The 22,762-nt window shown below is 41.4% G+C and overlaps 1 protein-coding gene across 48 annotated transcripts in view; it reads right to left on the bottom strand.

Annotated features, from left to right (window-relative positions):
• slo (calcium-activated potassium channel slo) overlaps positions 1-22,762 on the bottom strand; it is a 1,069,848-nt gene that overhangs the window by 822,026 nt on the left and 225,060 nt on the right. For all 48 annotated transcript variants that reach the window (XM_071687050.1, XM_071687052.1, XM_071687045.1 and 45 more), the window contains exon 4: positions 3,158-3,269. In XM_071687050.1, the coding sequence (XP_071543151.1) occupies positions 3,158-3,269 (112 nt within the window). The remainder of the gene's footprint in view (positions 1-3,157; positions 3,270-22,762) is intronic.

Below are 22,762 nucleotides of genomic sequence, written 5' to 3'. Positions count from 1 at the left end.
ATTTATGGATCTGGAGAAGGCATATGATAGAGATGATAGAGATGCTCTGTGGAAGGTATTAAGAATATATGGTGTGGGAGGCAAGTTGTTAGAAGCAGTGAAAAGTTTTTATCGAGGATGTAAGGCATGTGTACGTGTAGGAAGAGAGGAAAGTGATTGGTTCTCAGTGAATGTAGGTTTGCGGCAGGGGTGTGTGATGTCTCCATGGTTGTTTAATTTGTTTATGGATGGGGTTGTTAGGGAGGTAAATGCAAGAGTTTTGGAAAGAGGGGCAAGTATGAAGTCTGTTGGGGATGAGAGAGCTTGGGAAGTGAGTCAGTTGTTGTTCGCTGATGATACAGCGCTGGTGGCTGATTCATGTGAGAAACTGCAGAAGCTGGTGACTGAGTTTGGTAAAGTGTGTGGAAGAAGAAAGTTAAGAGTAAATGTGAATAAGAGCAAGGTTATTAGGTACAGTAGGGTTGAGGGTCAAGTCAATTGGGAGGTGAGTTTGAATGGAGAAAAACTGGAGGAAGTGAAGTGTTTTAGATATCTGGGAGTGGATCTGGCAGCGGATGGAACCATGGAAGCGGAAGTGGATCATAGGGTGGGGGAGGGGGCGAAAATTCTGGGGGCCTTGAAGAATGTGTGGAAGTCGAGAACATTATCTCGGAAAGCAAAAATGGGTATGTTTGAAGGAATAGTGGTTCCAACAATGCTGTATGGTTGCGAGGCGTGGGCTATGGATAGAGTTGTGCGCAGGAGGATGGATGTGCTGGAAATGAGATGTTTGAGGACAATGTGTGGTGTGAGGTGGTTTGATCGAGTGAGTAACATAAGGGTAAGAGAGATGTGTGGAAATAAAAAGAGCGTGGTTGAGAGAGCAGAAGAGGGTGTTTTGAAGTGGTTTGGGCACATGGAGAGGATGAGTGAGGAAAGATTGACCAAGAGGATATATGTGTCGGAGGTGGAGGGAACAAGGAGAAGAGGGAGACCAAATATGAGGTGGAAAGATGGAGTGAAAAAGATTTTGTGTGATCGGGGCCTGAACATGCAGGAGGGTGAAAGGAGGGCAAGGAATAGAGTGAATTGGAGCGATGTGGTATACCGGGGTTGACGTGCTGTCAGTGGATTGAATCAAGGCATGTGAAGCGTCTGGGGTAAACCATGGAAAGCTGTGTAGGTATGTATATTTGCGTGTGTGGACGTATGTATATACATGTGTATGGGGGGGGGTTGGGCCATTTCTTTCGTCTGTTTCCTTGCGCTACCTCGCAAACGCGGGAGACAGCAACAAAGTATAATAATAATAAAATAATAATATATATTTTTCTTTTATCATACTTAGTCGCAATCTCCCACATTAGCGAGGTAGTACAAGGACACAGACAAAAGAATGGCCCAACCCACCCACTTACACATGTATATACATAAATACCCACACACGCACATATACATACCTATACATTTCAACGTATACTTACATATACATACATAGACAAATACATATATACACATGTACACATTCATATTTGCTGCCTTCATCCATTCCCATCGCCACCTTGCCACATGAAATGGCACCCCTCTCCCCCTGCACGTGCACAAGGTAGCACTAGGAAAAGACAACAAAGGTCACATTAGTTCACACTCAGTCTCTAGCTGTCATGTGTAAATGCATCGAAACCACAGCTCCCTATCCACATCCAGGCCCCATAAAACTTTCCATGGTTTACCCCAGACGCTTCACATGCCCTACTTCAATCCAATGACAGCACGTCAACCCTGGTATACCACATTGTTCCAATGCACTCTATTCCTTGCATGCCTTTCACCCTCCTGATTGTTCATGCCCCGATCAGTCAAAATCTTTTTCACTCCATCCTTCCACCTCCAATTTGGTCTCCCACTTCTCGTTCCCTCCACCTCTGACACATATATCCTCTTTGTCAATCTTTCCTCACTCATTCTCTCCATGTGACCAAACTATTTCAATACACCCTCTTCTGCTCTCTCAACCACACTCTTTTTATTACCACACATCTCACTTACCCTTTCATTACTTACTCGATCAAACCACCTCATACCACATGCTGTCCTCAAACATTTCATTTCCAACACATCCACCCTCCTCCACACAACCTTATCTATAGCCCATGCCTTGCAGCCATATAACATTGTTGGAACCGCTATTCCTTCAAACATACCCATTTTTGCTCTCTGAGATAATGTTCTCGCCATCCACACATTCTTCAACGATCCCACAACCTTTGCCCCCTCCCCCACCCTGTAACTCACTTCCACTTCCATGGTTCTATACACAGCCAAATCCACTCCCAGATATCTAAAACATTTCACTTCCTCCAGTTTTTCTCCATTCAAACTTACCTCCCAACTAACTTGTCCCTCAACCCTACCGAACCTAATAACCTTGCTCTTATTCACATTTACTCTCAGCTTTCTTCTTTCACACACTTTACCAAACTCAGTCACCAACTTCGGTAGTTTCTCACCCGAATCAGCCACCAGTGCTGTATCATAAGTGAACAAAAGTTGACTCACTTCCCAGGCCCTTTCATCTACAACAAACTGCATACTTGCCCCTCTATCCAAAACTCTTGCATTCACCTCCCTAATCACTCCATCCAAAACAAATTAAACAACCATGGAGACATCACACACCCCTGATGCAAACCAACACTCACTGATAAACAATCACTTTCCTCCCTTACATCCTTGGTAAAAACTTTTCACTGATATAGCAACTTAGCTCCCACACCATATACTCTTAATACCTTCCACAAAGCATCTCTATCAACCCTATCATATACCTTCTCCAGATCCATAAATGCTACATACGAATCCATCTATTTTTCTAAGTATTTATCACACACATTCTTCAAAACAAACACATGATCCACACATCCTCTACCACTTCTGAAACCACACTGCTCTTCCCCAATCTGATGCTCTGTACATTCCTTTACCCTCCCAATCAATACCCTCCCATATAATTTCCCAGGAATACTCAACAAACTTATACCTCTGTAATTTGAACATTCACCTTTGTCCCCTTTGCCTTTGTACAATGGCACTATGCATGCATTCCACCAATATATATTGACACACTTCATATCAACTTACCCATTCGTTAATACCTGAGATTATGGAAACTACTTACCTATCCACGTTCTGTCCAGATATATACTGACAAAGGATGGGGGGATGGTGAAGTAGTCTACAAAGGAGTACATCTCCAGCATGAACCACAGCTTATCACTCGCCGCTATAAACTGTTGGAAATATCAAAAACATTGGTTAGATAAAAAGGGGTCACATCCAGATATGGTGCAATGGTGAAAAAAAAATTAGGGAAAAGAAAGGCTGCGACAGTAACAACGATACATATTGGAGGGGTAAACTAAACTACTACTGTACAAGTTGAGCATCCCCAATCCAAAAATCCAAAATCTGCAATGCTCCAAAATCCAAAACTTTTTGAGCAGCGACATGACATTACAATTGAAAAATTCCAAACCTGACCTCACTTGCCCATGCTGGGTTCTTGACACTCTGTTGGCACCAGTTTGTTACAAACCATTGTAACCGCCAGACCTACGTGCATTACTCACCGTTTTTTGCTTATTCCCTGCTCTGTGAATAAGTGTAAGAAAATGACTGCTTATCAGAAGCATATAAATTCAGAGTCAGGAATAAAGGTGATGCCAAAAACACAGACTGTCCACATGGACAGATGACATTGTGACAGCTTTCCGACGGTTCAGCGTTACAGAAACTTTGTTTCAATGTGCAAAAATCAAAAATATTGTATACATTACCTTCAGGCCATGTATAAGATGTATATGAAACATAAACGGATTTTGTGTTCAAACTTGGGGTCCCATCCCCAAGATATCTCATTATCTATTATCAATCATGACAAATGTGGAAAACAGGATGGAATGGCAGCAAATGGGTTAGAACTGAGACATACCTCAACAATGCCGAGGCAACTACAGGCATGTGACAAAACTGTTTAGTGATAGTGTGAGAGGAAGGGATTAAGATCAATGTTATCACAAGGTCTGGGTTCATCTGCTGGTCACATCAGGCAGCGGAGATCGCTGTGAATGGGTAGAGACACAAGACAAGCAATCCAATCAGAGAGCAACACGCTAAGGCATCCAATCGAGTGACCATCACTTGCTGGGAACGCAGTCTCACTGAATTCTGGAATCAGTATCTCCTGAGGAAGACCACTGAACGGTCGAAACACTGAGGTATGTCTCAACTCTAACCTGTTTATTTCCATACCAACCTGTTTTCCATATAACTCATTATGCATATCCAAATATTTCAAAATCCAAAAAAATCCAAAATCTAAAAAAAAAATTCAAAACACTTCTGGTCCCAGGCATTTCGGATAAGGGATATTCAACCTGTACTATACATAAAACCCATGAAAAGCTTGAATGCTACCATTAGAAACAAATGAAGCTAATTTTACAGAGCACGGTAAGACAAAATATACGGAGTAACATGGAAAGCCTGCATGTGGTGGGACCTCAGACAGTGCACATGAAGAAAAAATGGATGGAGGAAAGGAATTCATGTAGATTTACTATAAAAATGAGAGCTACTCAAGGAGGGTATATTTTCCCCATTTCCAGTTACAATTGCAGTACAGATACCCCTGCCTCCCTGTCTTACAAAAGATGTAATCCCTGATAGCAGTCAAACTCTTATGTTATATGAACACGGCAGTGATCAGATATAAGAATGTGTACTAATGCGTACATGAAAACAACAAATGTATTCAGTGGCATCTATATTTCCGAACAAGAGCTACTCACTCCCCTGTTTTCAGTTACAACTCCAATACAGATACCCCTACTTCCTATCTTACAAAAGACGTGATCTCTGTTAGCACAGTCAAAATCTATCATGATGTGACCACAGCAGTGATCAGATATGAGAATGTAACACATGAGTAATGATGCATACATGAAAACAAAAATTGTATTCAGCTCTGTCTTTTATGTTCTGAGTTGAAACGAAATAAAATAAGTAATCAAAAAGTGAACCAAAATCTAAAATAATGAAGCAATATCTAGGATGGGTCAGCAACCTAAATTAACTAGTTGGTCACTTCACTAGCAAGTAAGCAGTGACTGGCCATGACTGCCACATACAGAATTAATGCAACTTATGAAAAACTAATTCAAAGAATTAAAGCATGAGATGAAATCCTAGGCATGCAAACATATTGTGCACTACAAAATTAATGATAATGCTGCTTAAAAAAAGGCAGCATAAAAAATTTCAACTTTCCATATCAAATACGGTACAATACATAAAGGCCAATAAAAAGCAGTTAAAAGAATTCTTCACAGTCATTCATCCATCCTCTGAGCCTTTCCCTTTTTTCATATCTCTGTTTCTTGTTTACTCAAAATTTAATCATAACCTAATGAAACTTGACACCTTATCATGCTTGGTGGCCACACTTTACATATTTTGTATATCATCTTCCCAACCACATATATAAATTTCAAGGCTGCATGCAAATGAAAAAAATAAGGTTGTTGGCCCCTAAAACAGAGGTCAGCAATTTCAAAGTACAAGTGCCATTTTTTCAAAATCAGCTGAAAACTCAGTCTCTGGAGCCACAATGTAAGTAATGTTGAATTATCAATATCAAATAGTGCCTAACCAATCTACCCTCTAAAATATACACACAAACACAAACATTATGATTTGTAAAGCAAAACATTTTACAACAGTCAAAACTCAAAAATCTCAATACCTTTGGACCAACATGTGTGCAGATTCATGAAAATGATGTACTTTTGAACCAGAAATAGACACCTCTTCTCTTCCCCATTACCTGAATCACTCATACACCACTTCTTCAAGCTCTGCTAAACTTGTCCTGCGCAATGACAAGTTTGGCCATGCCCTTGTTTGTTGCACTACCAGCACAGAATTTTATAATCATCACATTCTCTTGATATCATAAACTGCTGTTTCTAAAAGCCATAGTGTTCTGTGATTTTGAGTAATGAAACACCCAAGTTTACTTTCTGTAATATTTCAGCCTTTTGTATCGTAGTAAGGCTAATACGCTATAACCCTTTGGGTGAGAAGTTGATTTTTTTCAGACTTCCCCTAGCATAAAATCAGTTTTTTGAATTTATGAACAGGTGCACAAGATATAAATAGATTTTCTTCTTATGAGACATATGATTCCTACTTCAGTAGGAACATCACAGTAATTCCTAGCGGGCCAACCCTAAGTATGCAAGTTTCACTCACTCACATTTCATATCATATTTCACTTAAGATCATGTGCAGAAATACTATCAAAATAATTCTTTTTCTCATGAATTAAGAGTTAAGCATTTGTAGTTTATGAAAAACACATTGTATAATGGACTGGCCAATACAAAACAAGGACACTGTGTGTGCAGCAGGGGCATGATGGTAGCTGTAACAAGTGGCATTGAGCATGACAAGTACAAATTATCCCTAAAAAAAGGGTGCAACCACCCATGGTAGTCACTAACTGGTACTGAGGTCTTCAGGGGTTCAAATACCTCATCATTTGTTTGAGTTACCATGAATGGCAAGACAACAAAGCCTATAGTGCACATGAAGGAGGGAAAGCACATTCTACAATTGAACACCCTAATATGCTTGCCATAATCATGGACAACAGCATTGGAAAGGTAAAATCTGAAACTAGAGGGGTTCTTGGGCTGTACTTAGTTTTAACATTCAATATGTATAAAGCTTTCATAATATTGTAACAACTTACACTTCACATAACTGTGTTCACTATCTTTTTGACTTATCCATATCATCTTACATATTTACCACTAATAAGGACTTGAAATAGGACTTTATATTTTGTTTCTTGTACATGCCATAGTCTCAAAAATAAGTATTATCGTTTATATTGCCGAAATTAGTTTATATCACTAGAACAGTCCATAATTTAACTTAAAGATGGCTAAATGTGACTTCTGATTGAGTTTTCTAGAGACTTATTTAGTCTTTGAAGAGGAAGCTGTCATTTCTACTTTCAAATTGGACAATATACTTGTCTTAGTGATTCAGCTTCTCAGTCTACATTTTATGGAGTTCGTATTTAAAAACACTTACACACATAAGTTGATCTGAAGATGGGAAGAATACCAAATGCATTACTCTCCATGCTTTTGTAGATATTTGATAATGGATTCAACACTTCAGACACAATTTGCTCTTATTTTTATGATCAAATAATTTCATCTAACTTTGTTGAAGCATCAAGGTAGATTTCTGCATTTTAAGGTTTTCAAGATTTAAATTTTGTAGTCCACATTTCCTTTTCCCACACATCAATTAAACAAAAATGAAAAAGTTGCTTTTTCACTTCTGAATTCCTAACAGCATATTCAGCTACTGCGGTCAAGCTCAGAGTGTGTTGCTTCTTTGTACTGACTGCTGCAGTAAAGGAAAATGCAACCATCTTTGCTTCTTCCAAAAGGGTTGCAAATATGTACAAGCACTCATCCCACTGAAAGCAATAATACTTCGTTTTGTGGAAGGTCAGATTATTGATGAATTACCTCTTCCAGAAGTCTGCAAAACTGTCACTGGTTCAACCCTTTGGACACTATCTTGCTTATAATCTTTACTACTATAGTCATCACTTCTGTGAAATTTGGCAAAAGCTTGTGATGACACTGTGCTTCTTGACAAATGATGCCATCTACATTTTTACTAAAGGCATTCTGAGATCTTTCCCAGTTCCAACTGCACAAGGTGTATGGGCAAGATGGCATATTTCCCTGAGTTTAGGCTAAGGGAGTTTTCCTCTTAACTGGTTTCATAATCTATTTTATCTCTTGATAAAATCCCTGACTTTTACTTCTTGTAAGCAAACCTTGTTGTAGCCTATCCCTAAAAGGGACACCATGGTAACCTCTCACTTCTGCAGTCTCCAGTCCTTGAAATTCTCCTGTACTCTCTCTTTCTCAAACACTTAAAACCCCATTCCATCATTTCTGATCACCAGCACAGTACTTGGTGAACCAGTGATCTCTTCCTTAATTCTGGTCCTCCTCTCAGGAATTTAAGTGAAGCTTCTGTTATAGCCCTTGGCATCTTCAGAGCATCTGCAAAAGGTGCATACTTTTGCTTTCTAAACTTTCTTTCTTTGATTTTCTGCTTCTCTCTGTTCACTAATGCACAGCTTTTTCTTTGGCCATTCTATTTCAGTAGTTACTAATTTAGCAACTTCCTTCTCTTCATCTATCAACAGTGGTTTCCCTCAGGGTTTTCTCCCTTGCCCCACTCTTTCCTCTTTCTATAAATTATGTTGTCTCTCCAACTTCTAAACCTATCAACTCTAACACTAATGGTTCCACTTTAAACACTTCAACTTACTTGCTCTTTCCTCCTCTTTCTAGTACTTATTCTCTTTCTCATACTGAATTACATCTCCTCAATCAATTCAAACTATCTCAAAATGGGGAAGCAGTAACCTGTTTAGATTCAATAGTGCTGAAATGCAATTTCCCTCTACATCTCTTTGTAAGAGTCACTCATTTTGCTGTTCTACTATAAAACACCATAATATACCCCTGTAATAAACATACATGGTATACATGGGGTGTTCAGTGTTGTAAATGGAAATGGTGAAGAGCTTGTAGATTTATGTACTGAAAAAGGACTGGTGATTGGGAATACCTGGTTTAAAAAGCAGAGGTATACATTTCTTTTCTTTTTTTTTTTTTTTTTGCTTTGTTGCTGTCTCCCACGTTTGCGAGGTAGCGCAAGGAAACAGACGAAAGAAATGGCCCAACCAACCTCCATACACATGTATATACATACGTCCACACACGCAAATATACATACCTACACAGCTTTCCATGGTATACCCCAGAAGCTTCACATGCCCTGATTCAATCCACTGACAACACGTCAACCCCGGTATACCACATCGATCCAATTCACTCTATTCCTTGCCCTCCTTTCATCCTCCTGCATGTTCAGGCCACGATCACAAAAAATCTTTTTCACTCCATCTTTCCACCTCCAATTTGGTCTCCCACTTCTCCTCGTTCCCTCCACCTCCGACACATATATCCTCTTGGTCAATCTTTCCTCACTCATTCTCTCCATGTGCCCAAACCATTTCAAAACACCCTCTTCTGCTCTCTCAACCATGCTCTTTTTATTTCCACACATCTCTCTTACCCTTACGTTACTTACTCGATCAAACCACCTCACACCACACATTGTCCTCAAACATCTCATTTCCAGTACATCCATCCTCCTGCGCACAACTCTATCCATAGCCCATGCCTCGCAACCATACAACATTGTTGGAACCACTATTCCTTCAAACATACCCATTTTTGCTTTCCGAGATAATGTTCTCGACTTCCACACATTTTTCAAGGCTCCCAGAATTTTCGCCCCCTCCCCCACCATATGATCCACTTCTGATTCCATGGTTCCATCCGCTGCCAGATCCACTCTCAGATATCTAAAACACTTTACTTCCTCCAGTTTTTCTCCATTCAAACTTACCTCCCAATTGACTTGACCCTCAACCCTACTGTACCTAATAACCTTGCTCTTATTCACATTTATTCACATATATATATATATATATATATATATATATGGAGAAGGCATATGATAGAGTTGATAGAGATGCTCTGTGGAAGGTATTAAGAATATATGGTGTGGGAGGCAAGTTGTTAGAAGCAGTGAAAAGTTTTTATCGAGGATGTAAGGCATGTGTACGTGTAGGAAGAGAGGAAAGTGATTGGTTCTCAGTGAATGTAGGTTTGCGGCAGGGGTGTGTGATGTCTCCATGGTTGTTTAATTTGTTTATGGATGGGGTTGTAAGGGAGGTAAATGCAAGAGTCCTGGAAAGAGGGGCAAGTATGAAGTCTGTTGGGGATGAGAGAGCTTGGGAAGTGAGTCAGTTGTTGTTCGCTGATGATACAGCGCTGGTGGCTGATTCATGTGAGAAACTGCAGAAGCTGGTGACTGAGTTTGGTAAAGTGTGTGGAAGAAGAAAGTTGAGAGTAAATGTGAATAAGAGCAAGGTTATTAGGTACAGTAGGGGTGAGGGTCAAGTCAATTGGGAGGTGAGTTTGAATGGAGAAAAACTGGAGGAAGTGAAGTGTTTTAGATATCTGGGAGTGGATCTGTCAGCGGATGGAACCATGGAAGCGGAAGTGGATCATAGGGTGGGGGAGGGGGCGAAAATTTTGGGAGCCTTGAAAAATGTGTGGAAGTCGAGAACATTATCTCGGAAAGCAAAAATGGGTATGTTTGAGGGAATAGTGGTTCCAACAATGTTGTATGGTTGCGAGGCGTGGGCTATGGATAGAGATGTGCGCAGGAGGATGGATGTGCTGGAAATGAGATGTTTGAGGACAATGTGTGGTGTGAGGTGGTTTGATCGAGTAAGTAACGTAAGGGTAAGAGAGAGGTGTGGAAATAAAAAGAGCGTGGTTGAGAGAGCAGAAGAGGGTGTTTTGAAATGGTTTGGGCACATGGAGAGAATGAGTGAGGAGAGATTGACCAAGAGGATATATGTGTCGGAGGTGGAGGGAACGAGGAGAAGAGGGAGACCAAATTGGAGGTGGAAAGATGGAGTGAAAAAGATTTTGTGTGATCGGGGCCTGAACATGCAGGAGGGTGAAAGGAGGGCAAGAAATAGAGTGAATTGGAGTCATGTGGTATACAGGGGTTGACGTGCTGTCAGTGGATTGAAGCAAGGCATGTGAAGCGTCTGGGGTAAACCATGGAAAGCTGTGTAGGTATGTATATTTGCGTGTGTGGACGTGTGTATGTACATGTGTATGGGGGGGGGGGGGGTTGGGCCATTTCTTTCGTCTGTTTCCTTGCGCTACCTCGCAAACGCGGGAGACAGCGACAAAGTATAAAAAAAAAAAAAAAAAAAAAAAAATATATATATATATATATATATATATATATATATATATATATTTTTTTTTTTCATACGATTCGCCATTTCCCGCATTTGCGAGGTAGCGTTAAGAACAGAGGACTGGGCCTTAGAGGGAAAATCCTCACCTGGCCCCCTTCTCTGTTCCTTCTTTTGGAAAATTAAAAAAAAAGACGAGAGGGGAGGATTTCCAGCCACCCGCTCCCTCCCCTTTTAGTCGCCTTCTACGACACGCAGGGAATACGTGGGAAGTATTCTTTCTCCCCTATCCCCAGGGATATATATATATATATATATATATATATATATATATATATATATATATATATATATATTATCTATATCTATTATACTTTGTCGCTGTCTCCCGCGTTTGCAAGGTAGCGCAAGGAAACAGACGAAAGAAATGGTCCTACCCCCCCCCATACACATGTATATACATACGTCCACACACGCAAATATACATACCTACACAGCTTTCCATGGTTTACCCCAGACGCTTCACATGCCCCGATTCAATCCACTGACAGCACGTCAACCCCGGTATACCACATCGCTCCAATTCACTCTATTCCTTGCCCTCCTTTCACCCTCCTGCCTGTTCAGGCCCCGATCACACAAAATCTTTTTCACTCCATCTTTCCAACTAAAATTTGGTCTCCCTCTTCTCCTCGTTCCCTCCAACTCCGACACATATATCCTCTTGGTCAATCTTTCCTCACTCATTCTCTCCATGTGCCCAAACCACTTCAAAACACCCTCTTCTGCTCTCTCAACCACGCTCTTTTTATTTCCACACATCTCTCTTACCCTTACGTTACTCACTCGATCAAACCACCTCACACCACACATTGTCCTCAAACATCTCATTTCCAGCACATCCATCCTCCTGCGCACAACTCTATCCATAGCCCACGCCTCGCAACCATAAAACATTGTTGGAACCACTATTCCTTCAAACATATCCAATTTTTGCTTTCCAAGATAATGTTCTCGACTTCCACACATTCTTCAAGGCCCCCAGAATTTTCGCCCCCTCCCCCACCCTATGATCCACTTCCGCTTCCATGGTTCCATCCGCTGCCAAATCCACTCCCAGATATCTAAAACACTTCACTTCCTCCAGTTTTTCTCCATTCAAACTCACCTCCCAATTGACTTGACCCTCAACCCTACTGTACCTAATAACCTTGCTCTTATTCACATTTACTCTTAACTTTCTTCTTCCACACACTTTACCAAACTCAGTCACCAGCTTCTGCAGTTTCTCACATGAATCAGCCACCAGCGCTGTATCATCAGCGAACAACAACTGACTCACTTCCCAAGCTCTCTCATCCCCAAAAGACTTCATACTTGCCTCTCTTTCCAAAACTCTTGCATTTACCTCCCTAACAACACCATCCATAAACAAATTAAACAACCATGGAGACATCACACACCCCTGCCGCAAACCTACATTCACTGAGAACCAATCACTTTCCTCTCTTCCTACACGTACACATGCCTTACATCCTCGATAAAAACTTTTCACTGCTTCTAACAACTTTCCTCCCACACCATATATTCTTAATACCTTCCACAGAGCATCTCTATCAACTCTATCATATGCCTTCTCCAGATCCATAAATGCTACATACAAATCCATTTGCTTTTCTAAGTATTTCTCACATACATTCTTCAAAGCTTCTGCAGTTTCTCACATGAATCAGCCACCAGCGCTGTATCATCAGCGAACAACAACTGACTCACTTCCCAAGCTCTCTCATCCCCAACAGACTTCATACTTGCCCCTCTTTCCAAAACTCTTGCATTCACCTCCCTAACAACCCCATCCATAAACAAATCAAACAACCATGGAGACATCACACACCCCTGCCGCAAACCTACATTCACTGAGAACCAATCACTTTCCTCTCTTCCTACACGCACACATGCCTTACATCCTCGATAAAAACTTTTCACTGCTTCTAACAACTTGCCTCCCACACCATATATTCTTAATACCTTCCACAGAGCATCTCTATCAACTCTATCATATGCCTTCTCCAGATCCATAAATATATGTGTGAAACTGCAGAAGCTGGTGACTGAGTTTGGTAAAGTGTGTGGAAGAAGAAAGTTAAGAGTAAATGTGAATAAGAGCAAGGTTATTAGGTACAGTAGGGTTGAGGGTCCAAGTCAATTGGGAGGTGAGTTTGAATGGAGAAAAACTGGAGGAAGTGAAGTGTTTTAGATATCTGGGAGTGGATCTGGCAGCGGATGGAACCATGGAAGCGGAAGTGGATCATAGGGTGGGGGAGGGGGCGAAAATTCTGGGGGCCTTGAAGAATGTGTGGAAGTCGAGAACATTATCTCGGAAAGCAAAAATGGGTATGTTTGAAGGAATAGTGGTTCCAGCAATGTTGTATGGTTGCGAGGCGTGGGCTATGGATAGAGTTGTGCGCAGGAGGATGGATGTGCTGGAGATGAGATGTTTGAGGACAATGTGTGGTGTGAGGTGGTTTGATCGAGTGAGTAACGTAAGGGTAAGAGAGATGTGTGGAAATAAAAAGAGCGTGGTTGAGAGAGCAGAAGAGGGTGTTTTGAAGTGGTTTGGGCACATGGAGAGGATGAGTGAGGAAAGATTGACCAAGAGGATATATGTGTCGGAGGTGGAGGGAACAAGGAGAAGAGGGAGACCAAATTGGAGGTGGAAAGATGGAGTGAAAAAGATTTTGTGTGATCGGGGCCTGAACATGCAGGAGGGTGAAAGGAGGGCAAGGAATAGAGTGAATTGGAGCGATGTGGTATACCGGGGCTGACGTGCTGTCGGTGGATTGAATCAAGGCATGTGAAGCGTCTGGATGAACCATGGAAAGCTGTGTAGGTATGTATATTTGCGTGTGTGGACGTATGTATATACATGTGTATGGGGGGGGTTGGGCCATTTCTTTCGTCTGTTTCCTTGCGCTACCTCGCAAACGCGGGAGACAGCGACAAAGTATAAAAAAAAAAAAAAAAAAAAAATATATATATATATATATATATATCCTCACGTGGCCCCCTTCTCTGTTCCTTCTTTTGGAAAATTAAAAAAAAAAAAATGATTCATGTGAGAAACTGCAGAAGCTGGTGACTGAGTTTGGTAAAGTGTGTGAAAGAAGAAAGTTAAGAGTAAATGTGAATAAGAGCAAGGTTATTAGGTACAGTAGGGTTGAGGGTCAAGTCAATTGGGAGGTGAGTTTGAATGGAGAAAAACTGGAGGAAGTGAAGTGTTTTAGATATCTGGGAGTGGATCTGGCAGCGGATGGAACCATGGAAGCGGAAGTGGATCATAGGGTGGGGGAGGGGGCGAAAATTCTGGGAGCCTTGAAGAATGTGTGGAAGTCGAGAACATTATCTCGGAAAGCAAAAATGGGTATGTTTGAAGGAATAGTGGTTCCAACAATGTTGTATGGTTGCGAGGTGTGGGCTATGGATAGAGTTGTGCGCAGGAGGATGGATGTGCTGGAAATGAGATGTTTGAGGACAATGTGTGGTGTGCGGTGGTTTGATCGAGTAAGTAACGTAAGGGTAAGAGAGATGTGTGGAAATAAAAAGAGTGTGGTTGAGAGAGCAGAAGAGGGTGTTTTGAAATGGTTTCGGGCACATGGAGAGAATGAGTGAGGAAAGATTGACCAAGAGGATATATGTGTCGGAAGTGGAGGGAACGAGGAGAAGAGGGAGACCAAATTGGAGGTGGAAAGATGGAGTGAAAAAGATTTTGTGTGATCGGGGCCTGAACATGCAGGAGGGTGAAAGAAGGGCAAGGAATAGAGTGATTTGGAGCGATGTGGTATACCGGGGTTGACGTGCTGTCAGTGGATTGAATCAAGGCATGTGAAGCATTTGGGGTAAACCATGGAAAGCTGCGTAGGTATGTATATTTGTGTGTGTAGATGTATGTATATACATGTGTATGGGGGTGGGTTGGGCCATTTCTTTCGTCTGTTTCCTTGCGCTACCTCGCAAACGCGGGAGACAGCGGAAAAAAAAAATATATATATATATATATATATATATATATATATATATATATATATATATATATATATATATATATTCTCCATTCAAACTCACCTCCCAATTGACTTGACCCTCAACCCTACTGTACCTAATAACCTTGCTCTTATTCACATTTACTCTTAACTTTATTCTTTCACACACTTTACCAAACTCAGTGAAGTGTTTTAGATATCTGGGAGTGGATCTGGCAGTGGATGGAACCATGGAAGCGGAAGTGGATCATATGGTGGGGGAGGGGGCGAAAATTCTGGGAGCCTTGAAAAATGTGTGGAAGTCGAGAACATTATCTCGGAAAGCAAAAATGGGTATGTTTGAAGGAATAGTGGTTCCAACAATGTTGTATGGTTGCGAGGCGTGGGCTATGGATAGAGTTGTGCGCAGGAGGATGGATGTGCTGGAAATGAGATGTTTGAGGACAATGTGTGGTGTGAGGTGGTTTGATCGAGTAAGTAACGTAAGGGTAAGAGAGATGTGTGGAAATAAAAAGAGCATGGTTGAGAGAGCAGAAGAGGGTGTTTTGAAATGGTTTGGGCACATGGAGAGAATGAGTGAGGAAAGATTGACCAAGAGGATATATGTGTCGGAGGTGGAGGGAACGAGGAGAAGAGGGAGACCAAATTGGAGGTGGAAAGATGGAGTGAAAAAGATTTTGTGTGATCGGGGCCTGAACATGCAGGAGGGTGAAAGGAGGGCAAGGAATAGAGTGATTTGGAGCGATGTGGTATACCGGGGTTGACGTGCTGTCAGTGGATTGAATCAAATCATGTGAAGCATCTGGGGTAAACCATGGAAAGCTGCGTAGGTATGTATATTTGCGTGTGTAGATGTATGTATATACATGTGTATGGGGGTGGGTTGGGCCATTTCTTTCGTCTGTTTCCTTGCGCTACCTCGCAAACGTGGGAGACAGCGACAAAGCAAAAAAAAAAATATATATATATATATATATATATAAATATATATATATATATATATATATATATCAGCCAAAGCCAGATGCTTAGTGTGTAAATCAACCCCTTGGTATACATAAGTATACATATGTAAGTAGGAGAGATGGCCAGAGAGCATTATCGGATTACGTGTTAATTGACAGGCACGCGAAAGAGAGACTTTTGGATGTTAATGTGCTGAGAGGTGCAACTGGAGGGATGTCTGATCATTATCTTGTGGAGGCGAGGGTGAAGATTTGTATGGGTTTTCAGAAAAGAAGAGAGAATGTTGGGGTGAATAGGGTGGTGAGAGTAAGTGAGCTTCGGAAGGAGACTTGTGTGAGACTGAGTACAGAATACAGAATACAGAGTACAGAATGGAAAAAGGTGAGAACAAAGGAGGTATGGGGAGTGGGGGAGGAATGGGATGTATTTAGGGAAGCTGTGATGGCTTGCGCAAAAGATGCTTGTGGCATGAGAAGCGTGGGAGGTGGGTTGATTAGAAAGGGTAGTGAGTGGTGGGATGAAGAAGTAAGATTATTAGTGAAAGAGAAGAGAGAGGCATTTGGTCGATTTTTGCAGGGAAAAAATGCAAATGAGTGGGAGATGTATAAAAGAAAGAGACAGGAGGTCAAGAGAAAGTGCAAGAGGTGAAAAAGAGGGCAAATGAGAGTTGGGGTGAGAGAGTATCATTAAATTTTAGGGAGAATAAAAAGATGTTCTGGAAGGAGGTAAATAAAGTGCATAAGACAATATAGGAAATCGGAACTTCAGTGAAGGGGGCTAATGGGGAGATGATAACAAGTAATGGTGATGTGAGGAGATGGAGTGAGTATTTTGAAGGTTTGTTGAATGTGTTTGATGATAGAGTGGCAGATATAGGGTGCTTTGGTCGAGGTGGTGTGCAAAGTGAGAGGGTTAGGGAAAATGATTTGGTAAACAGAGAAGAGGTAGTAAAAGCTTTGCGGAAGATGAAAGCCGGCAAGGCAGCAGGTTTGGATGGTATTGCAGTGGAATTTATTAAAAAAGGGGGTGACTGTATTGTTGACTGGTTGGTAAGGTTATCTAATGTATGTATGATTCATGGTGAGGTGCCTGAGGATTGGCTGAATGTGTGCATAGTGCCATTGTATAAAGGCGAAAGGGATAAGAGTGAGTGCTCAAATTACAGAGGTATAAGTTTGTTGAGTATCCCTGGTAAATTATATGGGAGGGTATTGATTGAGAGGGTGAAGTCATGTACAGAGCATCAGATTGGGGAAGAGCAGTGTTGTGTCAGAAGTGGTAGAGGATGTGTGGATCAGGTGTTTGCTTTGAAGAATGTATGTGAGAAATACTTAGAAAAGCAAATGGATTTGTATGTAGCATTTATGGATCTGGAGAAGGCATATGATAGAGTTGATAGAGATGCTCTGTAGAAGGTACTAAGAATATATGGTATGGAGGCAAGTTGTTAGAAGCAGTGAAAAGTTTTTATCGAGGATGTAAGGCATGTGTACGTGTAGGAAGAAAGGAAAGTGATTGGTTCTCAGTGAATGTAGGTTTGCGGCAGGGGTGTGTGATGTCTCCATGGTTGTTTAATTTGTTTATGGTGGGGTTGTTAGGGAGGTGAATGCAAGAGTTTTGGAAAGAGGGGCAAGTATGAAGTCTGTTGGGGATGAGAGAGCTTGGGAAGTGAGTCAGTTTTTGTTCGCTGATGATACAGCACTGGTGGCTGATTCATGTGAGAAACTGCAGAAGCTGGTGACTGAGTTTGGTAAAGTGTGTGAAAGAAGAAAGTTAAGAGAAAATGTGAATAAGAGCAAGGTTATTAGGTACAGTAGGGTTGAGGGTCAAGTCAACTGGGAGGTAAGTTTGAATGGAGAAAAACTGGAGGCAGTAAAGTGTTTTAGATATCTGGGAGTGGATTTGGCAGCGGATGGAACCATGGAAGCGGAAGTGAATCATAGGGTGGGGGAGGGGGCAAAAATCCTGGGAGCCTTGAAGAATGTGTGGAAGTCGAGAACATTATCTCGGAAAGCAAAAATGGCTGTTTGAAGGAATAGTGGTTCCAACAATGTTGTATGGTTGCGAGGCGTGGGCTATGGATAGAGTTGTGTGCAGGAGGGTGGATGTGCTGGAAATGAGATGTTTGAGGACAATATGTGGTGCGAGGTGGTTTGATCGAGTAAGTAATGTAAGGGTAAGAGAGATGTGTAGAAATAAGAAGAGCTTGGTTGAGAGAGCAGAAGAGGGTGTTTTGAAATGGTTTGGGCACATGGAGAGAATGAGTGAGGAAAGATTGACCAAGAGGATGTATGTGTCGGAGGCAGAGGGAACGAGGAGAAGTGGGAGACCAAACTGGAGGTGGAAAGATGGAGTGAAAAAGATTTTGAGTGATTGGGGCTTGAACATGCAGGAGGGTGAAAGGCGGGCAAGGAATAGAGTGAATTGGATCGATGTGGTATACCGGGGTCGATGTGCTGTCAGTGGATTGAATCAGGGCATGTGAAGCGTCTGGGGTAAACCATGGAATGTTCTGTGGGGCCTGGATGTGGAAAGGGAGCTGTGGTTTCAGGCATTATTGCATGACAGCTAGAGACTGAGTGTGAACGAATGGGGCCTTTGTTGTCTTTTCCTAGCACTACCTCGCACACATGATGGGTGAGGGGGATGTTATTCCATGTGTGGCGAGGTGGCGATGGGAATGAATAAAGGCAGACAGTGTGAATTGTGTGCATGTGTATATATGTATATGTCTGTGTGTGTATATATATGTGTACATTGAGATGTATGGGTATGTATATTTGCGTGTGGGGACGTGTATGTATATACATGTGTATGGGGGTGGGTTGGACCATTTCTTTCGTCTGTTTCCTTGCGCTACCTCGCAAACGCAGGAGACAGCGACAAAGCAAATTAAAAAAAAATAAAAATAAACATAAACATGTTGGGCACAACAGTATCTTCCACTTTAACCTGATAACCCCACATAATCAACACCATAGGGTTTACTTCCAAGAAGGTGAGAGTGTTGTATAGTGCTATCATCATATTTCCATGTGAGATGTTATTTCAAATCTATAGGGGTTTCATTTACCTTAGTTAGCAGTACTGGTTACATATCTGGCATGGTGCTTCATCACCTCTCTATTAGCAAAAAAGGGATCAAAACCCTTTCATTTCATAAGTTCTCCTGGCATCATCTCTCTTCAACCATCTCTTTCTGTAAGGTGGAATGTTGCTGCTCTTTCTCTGTTCTACAAGCTTTATTGGCTTCTTTGGCTGTCAGCAAATGTCTCTGCCACCAAGGTTTGGTCCTGTGGAATACATCACGCTGTTGCTTCCCACAGTTTCATTGTGGAGACTAGTCACTTAAGAAATGACTATCATGATTCCTCCATCTTCCCTTGATCAGCTGAGGTATAGCATTGTTTTCCTCCTTTCATCTTTCCCTCTTACTATAGCCTTTCATTCTTTAAGTATCAGGTCTACAAATACTTGCACAGCCCCGATTATTTTCCACATTCTATTTCACTTACTTTTTTTTCTTTTGCCAAAGATGGCCTTTAACTAGGGAAATTTTTTTTGTCCTTACTTTGTTAGTCCCTATAAAAAATAAAGACAAGATCAAATTCTTCTTGCAACTGAGAAATAAATCTCATGTCTACCCATATAATATCTAATACACCATCAGTCACAATGGAGATGATGTGGCTGGTGCTGAATTTTTTCACTTTAAAACAACTGATAAAAGCTGAAAAGTAACTGTCTTCTCTTCTTTGATCTTTGAAGGCTAATAAATCAGTAAGCTCAGGTGCATCTGGAATTCATGTTTGCCAAGAAGGACAACCAGTGCTATGTGACTAACATTACTGAATTTGTAATTTGCAACAGAAGAGACCAGGGCTGAATCAATGTCTTTAATTTGCTTATATATATGATGTCTGCAGCAAAGTTTACAGTTTTGTCCCTTTGTTTTTGCAAAAAATGGCATGTCTTTAATTTTCTGAACAATTTCATCATTGTTCTTGAAATTACTGTACAGTTGTTTTCATACTTGAATTAGGCAGTCTTACTTGTATTCATCACCAACAAAGGACTTGCCTCATTACATGATCTGTTGAGTTACAACAAAACTACTAGCAGTTGTACTTCTCAATAATCTCTCCTATTTAGCATAGAAATCCCTTTGCATTACTTTGCTCATTAATTACTCTAAAGGTCTCTTTCTGGCATCTCCAACTGGATACAACTCAGCAAAAGTACTGTGCCTCCTAAGAACAAGCCTTTCAAAGTTGGACTTTTTATCATGAAGGAAATCCGGTGGAGCTAAGTATGAGTTCAAAAGATTTATTCAAAATATTTAGAAATTCTTTACAAAAGCAAAGGGGATAAAGATGAGTGTTCAAACTACAGAGGCATAAGTTTGTTAAGTATTCCTGGGAAATCACATGGGAGAATATTGACTGAGAGAGTGTGAAGGCATGTACAGAGCATCAGATTGGTGAAGAGCACTGTGGTTTCAGAAGTGGTAGAGGATGTGTGGATCAGGTGTTTGCTTTGAAGAATGTATGTGAGAAATACTTAGAAAAACAAATGGATTTGTATGTAGCATTTATGGATCTGGAGAAGGCAAATGATAGGGTTGATAGAGATGTAGCAATGCTTTGTGAAAGGTTTTAAGAGTATATGGTGTGGGACCTAAGTTGCTAGATCAGTGAAAAGTTTTTACCAAGGATGTAAGGTATGTGTACGAGTAGGAAGAAAGGAGAATGATTGGTTCCCAGTGAATGTCAGTCTGCGGCAAGGGTGTGTGATGTCCCCAATGGTTGTTTAATTTGTTAATGGACAGAGTGGTTAAGGAGGTAAAAGCGAGAGTTTTGGAGAGAGGAGTGAGTATGCAGTCTGCTGTGGATGAGAGGGCCTGGGAAGTGAGTCATTCGTTGTTCGCCGATGATACAGCTCTAGTAGCTGATTCGTATGAGAAACTGCAAAGGTTGGTGACTGAGTTTGGAAGTGTGTGAATGGAGAAAGTTGAGACTAAGTGTGAATAAGAGCAAGGTTATTGGGTTCAGTAGGGTTGAGGGACAAGTTAATTGGGATGTAAGTTTGAATGGAGAAAAGTTAGAGGAAATGAAGTGTTATAGATATCTGGGACTGAACTTACCAGTGAATGGAACCAAGGAAGCGGAGGTAAGTCACAGGGGTGGGGGAGGGGGTGAAGGTTCTGGTAGCAATAAAGAATGTGTGGAAGGAGACAATGTAATCTTGGAGAGCAAAAATGGTTATGTTTGAGGGAATAGGAGTTCCAACAATGTTATATGGTTGCAAGGCATGGGCTATAGATAGGGTTATATGGAGGAGGGTGGAGGGATTGGAAATGAAATGTTTGAGGGCAATATGTGGTATGAGGTGGTTTGGGTGAGTAAGTAATGTATGGGTAAGAGAGATGTGTAGAAATAAAAAGAGAATGGTTGAGAGAGTAGAAGAGGATGTGCTGAAAGGGTTTGGACATATGGAAAGAATGAGTGAGAAAAGATTGACAAAGAGGATATGTGTCAGAGGTGAAGGGAACAAGGAGAAGCAGAAGACCAAATTGGAGGTGGAAGGATGGAGTGAAAAGATTTTGAGTGATTGAGGCCCGAACATACAGGAGGGTGAGAGGCGTGCAAGGAATAGAGTGAACTGGAATGATGTGGTATACTGGGATTGACATGCTGTCAATGGACTAAACCAAGGCTTGTGAAGTGTCTGGGGTAAAGCTGTGGTTTCGATGCATTACACATGACAGCTAGAGACTGAATTTGAATATATGAGACCTTCGTGGTACTACCTCGCTGGAGAGGGGGGTTAAGGATGCTATTTCCTGTGTGGCGGGGTAGTGACAGGAATGGATGAAGGCAAGCAAGTATGAATATGTAAATGTGTATATATGTTTATGTCAGTGTATGTGTATGAATATGTATGTATTCCAGGCCCCACAGAACTCTCCATAGTTTACCCCAGACGGTTCACATACCCTGGTTCAATCCACTGACAACATGTCGACCCCAGTATACCACATCGTTCCAATTCAGTCTATTCATTGCACGCCTTCCACTCTCCTGCATGTTCAGGCCCCGATCACTCAAAATCTTTTTCACTCCATCTTTCCACCTCCAATTTGGTCTCCCACTTCTCCTCATTCCCTCCATAACTGACACATATATCCTCTTTGTCAATCTTTCCTCACTCATTCTCTCCATGTGACCAAACCATTTCAAAACACCCTCTTCTCCTCTCTCAACCACACTCTTTTTATTACCAAACATCTCTCTTACCCTTTCATTAATTACTTGATCAAACCACCTCACACCACATATTGTCCTCGAACATCTCATTTCCAGCATATCCACCCTCCTCTGCACAACTCTATCTATAGCCCACACCTCACAACCATATCTCATTGTTGGAACCACTATTCTTTCAAACATACCCATTTTTGCTTTCTAAGATAATGTTCTCGACTTCTACACGTTCTTCAATGCTCCCAGAACTTTCACCCACTCCCCCACCCCATGATTCACTTCCACTTTCATGGTTCCATCAGCTACCAAATCCACTCCCAAATATCTAAAACACTTCACTTCCTCCAGTTTTTCTCCATTCAAACTTACCTCCCAATTTACTTGTCCTTCAACCCTACTGTACCTAGTAACCTTGCTCTTATTCACATTATCTCTTAACTTTCTTCTTTCACACACTTTACCAAACTCAGTCACCAGCTTCAGTTTCTCACACGAATCAGCCACCAGCCCTCTATCATCAGCGAACAACAACTGACTCACTTTCCAAGCTCTATCATCCA

This window comes from Panulirus ornatus, chromosome 43, assembly GCF_036320965.1.
Source record: "Panulirus ornatus isolate Po-2019 chromosome 43, ASM3632096v1, whole genome shotgun sequence".
Lineage (NCBI taxonomy): Eukaryota > Metazoa > Arthropoda > Malacostraca > Decapoda > Palinuridae > Panulirus > Panulirus ornatus.
Note: the sequence above shows the minus strand (reverse complement) of the source record. Positions and strands in the feature narration are given on the sequence as shown.